Consider the following 6,871-nt stretch of genomic DNA (forward strand, 5'->3'; position numbering starts at 1 on the left):
ATTGATCAATTGTGGCTATTTGTAATGGAAATATATTGTGTGCATTGAGTTTTTATTCGATCCTTTTTCAAATTCTGCTCTACTGATAGAGTGTTCCATATCCTATTGATAAATAGGTAAAAGAAACCTTTTGAATGTTACCCGTTTATCAGTAGGATATGGAACATATTACTGAACATAGTACAGAATATTAACATGAAAAGATTAAGTTAAAGGATGCATAAGAACTAGTGTTGTTCATAGTTCACAGATGAATGTTTGTGTTAGATTTTTTGTAGTGATTCAATGCATTAAGAAATACAATGGAAAAGGCAGTCAACAGGTTGCCAAAAGCATAATACTTAATCAGAACATTTTGTGTTGTTCACTCAATAGCCATTAGCATAATACTTTACACACTTTACACATAAGTTTAGAAATATGTGTATACTCATTTTATGGTCATAGAAGATCAAAACCTACCCTTACTAGAAATAAGTAGAATAATTCTTTTTTCTTTAAATTTGAAAAACGTTTTTAATTAAAAAACATAATATAGGTATTAGCATAATAGACAAGTATAGAAATATGTGTATACCCAATTTTTGGATATCATTGCTAGTAAGCAATTGTGACAAATACGAATATGGGAAATTGAAGGCCTTACCAATCTATCATGAGCATGATCATTGAATGGGATATAAATGTTGTTTACACACTCTCAATATTCCAGACGTTCTCTGTAGTACAAAATTTTCCATCAAACGTGGATGATAAAGAAAAGACAGGACCATGAGAGGTAGTGTACACTAATTCTGGATAACTCGAAGGAAGAGGAGGGAGTGGATCTTTCATTTTTAGGATATCTATCACCTGTCTAATGCTCAGCCTTGCTTTGGGATAGGGATGAGAGCACAGCAATCCCACTAACAATACCCTCTCCATCTCCTCACCATTGAAATTTCCATCCAGCTTTGCATCTGTGGCTTCCAAAATCTTGCCCTTTCCATGCAAGTCCCAAACCCATTCGACTAATTTCCAATTATGATCATCCAGGCTCCGGTCCACAGCCCTCCTTCCGTAGGCAATTTCTAGACACACAGCCCCAAAACTGAAGACATCTGATTCTAAGCTTGCTTTTCTGGTAACCACACATTCGGGTGCAAGATACCCAAACGTGCCTGCCAGCACTGTTGTGTCCAGGATTGCACGCTCACGTTCCACCACTCTTGCCAGCCCGAAATGGCCCAACTTTCCTGTGAATTTTCCATCCAACATTACATTGTTGGCCTTTATATCTCTTTGCACAACACGTTGATCCCATTCTTCATGAAGATATAGAAGAGCAGAGGCTATGTCACAAGCAATACTGTATCTTAGGTCCCAATTCAAATCACTCCTATTCTTCTCCCCAAATAAATATTTGTCTAGACTTCCGTTTGGCTGAAATTCGTAGACAAGAAGCAGGCAACCCTTTTCATGGCACCATCTGTGGAGCTGCACAAGGTTCCGATGCTTCAGTTTAGAGATTATACTCACTTCTGAAATATATTCCTTTTGCACTTGTTTGGAGCCTTGCAATATTCTTTTTACTGCGACCGTCTCCTTTGATGGAGACAAGGTGCCTCTGTAGACTTGTCCGAAGCCTCCTTTTCCAAGCATTTGATCATTGCTGAAGTTCTTCGTTGCAGCACGGAGGACAGAGTAGGAGAACTTACGCGGGCCTTGAGCAAAGCGTTTGTCCAGCTCTCTGCTTTTCAAATTGTTGGGGTTACCATGCCGCCACCGGGCTAAGAGCAGTGTCAAACCGACCATTGTTACCACTACCACTGCAAGAAAGGGTATAAAGAACAAGAGACTAACATTTCTTTTGTTATTTCTCTGGAATGGTTGAATTTTGGGCTACGTGTCGATTTCCCATGGGTATTGAGAAGAAAAGTCCCAATAGTAGACGTTGTGAGACTCCTTTGAACCGAACACGGTGGAAGTGGAGAAGCCAATCTTGACATTCTGAGGAAGAAACTGACTGAGGTCTATGCAAGAAGACAAGATCGGTGTTATGGGTTTTTCATATAACATATCCATTGCGCTCAAAAGAAATAGTTGGAGTTTCTTTGCTGCCCTGTCGTTATGCACCCATGCGTGCCATGTCAAGCCATTATTAAGATGTCCGTTGCTGACAGAGATATTCATCTCGGAAACAACGCTATTCACATTGATTCCCACATGATTGTTATCCATGTCGAAAGAGATATTAATATTTTAGGAGCATTGTTATGTCCGTACGCTTACCATTCTTTTGTTTGTTTACCGTTCTTTTTCAAGTCTCACGTTCATTTTCATCTTCTTGCCTTGTTTTTTATATTTTAAAATCATTTCTATGTTCGCTTTCAATTGTTCAACAGTCACTTTTTTTTTTTTTTTTTAAAGTCTTATTCAATTTGTGGATGGAAAAAGTATTATACAAATAAATCTATAAATTTCTTTTAAATTTAATATTTTATTTGATTTTTTAATATTGTTTTTTAAAAGATTAAAAAATAATATTCTAGTTGATATATTTGTATTTTTTATGATAACTTTTAAAGTTCACATTTCTTAAAATTTAAGAAAAAGAGAGCCAATAAAAAAGTGTTGTAGATAAATATTAAAATTATTGTTAAAATTTTAGGGATAAAAAAATTAAAACAATTTTTTAATGTTTTCTTATTATATTGTAAATCATTTGTGTAATTTTTTTTGTATTTTTTGGACGAAATCTATTGATATGTTTTTTGAGGCATTCAATACAAATTGGGTTGCTCTTGTAATTTTTAATTGATATTTCAAAATTTTCACTTAAGCATTTTTTTATTTTATTCTTTGTATGTTAATCTAGATCATTGAGTCCATGCCAAATGCCAACTTACATATATTGTTGAAGGCAAATTTCTTGAAGATATCTTGCATATCCAACGGACTCTCGCCCAACTAGTTGGTAGTAGGAGGGAATTCGTGAACTTGCTTTGATCATTCTCACTAGTGAAGTCGCACACAAAGATGATGGTGAACTCATAATCTGTGAGTCGCCTCTACAATTTCTAGGGTAGGCCATCTGTATTAAAAATTATGTTTTCAAGTAGATCGTGCAAGATGATCCTAAAATAGGTGCCATTGGGATAATTATCCAAATAGGTATTAAGTAGGTGGTCCACATTGCAACATTGCTCCTAGGGTGACAAACCTAGATAGAGATCTTATTACAACTTTCCTTGTCACCATAAAAACTTATGGTCAATTAAAGAAAAGGGTTACAATTTTTTCAAGGAACCAAGAACCTACCAAAACGATATTAGTACTATCTTCAATTATTTGAAAAGAGAATAAGAAAATAATATTGGTTACTATAACCACTCAATTATTAATTTTCCAATTTTAGGACCCAACTTATATAATTATGTTCAAATATTGAAAAAGAGAATAAGAAAAAATATTGGTTATTACAACCACTCTCTATCGATTCACAATGCAAGAAAGTTCTTGTTGCCTCTTCTCTCCATCTTTCTCATATCATGAAAGAGTAGTTTTTAATTAAGATTTGAGACCATTATTACTCACCAATTTTTAATTTTGATAAAAATATTTGTTTGTCTAGTTTTGTTATCTTAATCTCACCACTCTTGAGATTCATCGTCCCATCCTTGATGACTATTTTTGCAATGACTTCGAGCCCTTCCACTTTATCTAATTAATATACTACATAACATCAATATTCAGATGAATTTAACTGTGAAGATTTGGTCGACTACTGTCTAATAAGAAAACTGGCAAGGGTATAGGATTGAAGTTCTTGTACAAGAAGAGGTCGATTTAGAGGACTTCGCAACCACAAGAAAAGACAGACTTGGACAAGCGACAATCAAGAGGACAAGAAAAGAAACCGTTAGCTCTAGAAGAGCAATTCATAGGCCTGAGCAAAAAGTCATGGAAAACGACAGTAGTGTCGTTGCCCACCATCATTGTTCAACTTCTGATGCATTTCCTCCAGAGGCCGTTAGGAATTGCTTGAAGGCATATTCTCATGCATGGGAAATCATAGTTTTCATTGAGGAGACGGATATAGAAGCTGACGGAATCACCAGTGAAGCAGCCGACTAGTACCTCCAATCTCTGCAAAAGAAAGTGGATAAAGAAGATTTTACTCCAAACGATTTGAGGCCTGCAACACTTATAGAGTACATTATCGTGTTGGGAAACTGATAAAGCCCATTTTTTAAATGTATTCTAAGTCTAAATTTCTTATTTAAGATGTTGATTTTATTATTATTTTATTGATCAATATTTAATATATATATTTTTAATGTTTTCACATGCACACATTTAATATGTAAATATAATGGACAAAGAACGAAGAGAGTTAACCAAAGTAAGGTATATCTTAGACGATACACGTCCCTCAATTGTGACATACTCACGTGAATCACATCTATTTTTTGAAATCTTTTTAAGAAAGGTTTAAGGGATATACATGAATTAACCAATGCATGAAAACATGAATGAAGACACATAAAGGTGTGTGACATGGAATGATGTTCAAACAAGGCACAAACGTACAATTCATTTTCCTAGCAAGCTCTTCTCACAATGCTAATGATTCAATATAACTTGACCAAAATTTTAAACATCAAATATTTATAATCCAAGCATACAATTTTAAATCTCAAGGCCTAAACTAAACACTTCATAATTTAGAAACACATTTTGTGGAGATTTTCATAGTACTATGACAAGAATATTAAAATTTCCAAGAAAATCAAGAAACCAACAATACTTAGGACAACCCAACTCAAGTTAATCTAGGGACTTCTCTCATGAAATAAAATTTATGTAATGTCTACATATCTTCTACCTATTGTGGACCAGTGCATAATGTAAAATAAAACAAAAAAGTCCATGAAGAGGAGGGTGACGATAAGACCCTTACCTTCATTTGCACACACCACAAAGAGAAGGGGTGTCATTCTATGGATGAAACCTCCCTATAAAATTGTTTGTGACCTCTTCTCACCATGTTCATGCCATAAAGGTAGAGCAAGGGAATCCCTCACATGAATGAAAAAGGGGAGGAAATAAATAAAGAGATGATCGAAAGGGAAGAAGAGTGCAAGAACTTGAATCACCATGCCCCAAATTTCTCAACTTGGAGCTACCATGTTAATGCCTAACAAGATAGATGGGGAAAACAATAGGTATAGGGTTTGCAACAAGATTCTAATGCTAAAACCAACTACAACCCCCTAATTTTATCCAAAAATAGGCTCTTTTTCTTTTTCTTTTTTGATTCACTTTCCTTTCTTCCAAAATAATTTAGAATTTTATTCTAGATGTCACCATAGGAATTATATAAAATGTCTCCACAATGAAAGAAAAATGCTACAACTATTCATCTTAATTGTGCATCACAATAACAAAAAGAGAAAAGTCTATTCGATACTAAATTATACCCATTTTATAATTAATCCAGTAAACGAAAATTATGGTAATTAACTCTACACCAAGTCAAATTATGATAAGCTCTAATAAAAAGTGTTCATAGTGAAAAAAAAAATTCAATCAATCCACAAACTCTTAGTTACAATAAATTTATAAAAATCTTAAGTATGTATTCAACCAACACAGTTACTCCATTGAAAGAAAAAAGATCAAATAGCTCTAGCAAAGATAATATATAAACATTTCCTTTAAGATTTGTATCCTCCAATATATTATTTACACCTAAGAAGATTTTGTTGGACAAGACAAAGGATAAGTCTACATATTGTTGAAATTGACAACATACTTTTTTTGGTATGTTGTCTAATTGTAACAATTGTGAAAATGTATCTTAGCAAGGTTATAATCAAAGTTACACATAGGGTTAGGGCTAGGGCTAGATTAACATTTGGATTACATTTAGAATTGGGGTTACCTTTACAATTAGAGTTATGATAAAGTTTCGTGTTAGGGTTAGAATTAAGAGTAGTGTTAGAATTAGCATTATAATTATAATTAGAGTTAAATTTAGAATTAGGGTATAATTAGAACTAGTATTAGGATGAAGGTTATTTAGGGTTGGATTAGAGAAGAATGAGAGAGAAAAGAGTGTTACAAACCAGTCAACCAATTATATTTATTTTTTTAATACCGAATATGACAATAACTTCTTCATCTCAAAAAGTTCATCTATCTATATCTTACTGTCGGCATAACCCTTGAACCCCTTTTGATGAAAGTGCTAATAGACAAGTTTAGATAGGCCATTTAAAAATATGAGTATACCTAAATGACCTTTAAAGAGATGTCGAAGAGAAGCTGCATAGTGAAATTGGCGAGAGCCCGAGAAGAGGCAGAGTTATCCCATAAAGGAATTGCTTTCTATTAAGTTCCCCACCCCCAGTCAATGCCTTCATTATTTGGAAATGGCATGAGAGAAATGTATGTGGTGTTCCATGCAGCAAGATATCACTTGAGAAAGGGTCAGTGAAGTTAAGTTCATTCCACCCATCTACTCGCAATGGGAATGTACTAGAAAAGAGGAAGAAGAAGACGAAGAATGAAAATAATTTTGCCATTATGTGATGTGTTGCAGAGACGTGATCTAGAGAACATTAGAGAAGTGCTTGAAGCTTTATAATAACTGTGTCGTACACCTGCGTAGTTTCCTAGGCCATTTTCATTGTCCGTTATTTCCAAATGATTAGCATGGTTTTATTACCTGTCACAGACCTTATCATCAAGACCCGCATGACACTGGCATTAATCGTCTCAGGTGCACAAAGCCCCACAGACAACCAACCTAGACTACGCCTTCTCATACCTATTTGGATCAAAACTCAATGTTGCCTAAAAATCAATGCTGTGAATTAAATAAGTA

At 34.3% G+C, this 6,871-nt stretch overlaps 1 protein-coding gene across 1 annotated transcript; it reads right to left on the minus strand.

The window, feature by feature from the left end:
• Positions 1–690: 690 nt before the first annotated feature.
• On the minus strand, positions 691–1,794 carry LOC131066424 (L-type lectin-domain containing receptor kinase IX.1-like). Its single transcript, XM_058001179.2, has one exon. The coding sequence runs from the start codon at positions 1,792–1,794 to the stop codon at positions 691–693; it is 1,104 nt and encodes a 367-aa protein (XP_057857162.2).
• Positions 1,795–6,871: the final 5,077 nt, after the last annotated feature.

The sequence above is a fragment of the Cryptomeria japonica genome, chromosome 11 (genome assembly GCF_030272615.1).
Source record: "Cryptomeria japonica chromosome 11, Sugi_1.0, whole genome shotgun sequence".
Lineage (NCBI taxonomy): Eukaryota > Viridiplantae > Streptophyta > Pinopsida > Cupressales > Cupressaceae > Cryptomeria > Cryptomeria japonica.

Coding starts and splice junctions, on each gene's coding strand:
- LOC131066424 (XM_058001179.2), bottom strand. CDS start 1,794: ATGGTCGGTTTGACACTGCTCTTAGCCCGGTGGCGGCATGGTAACCCC.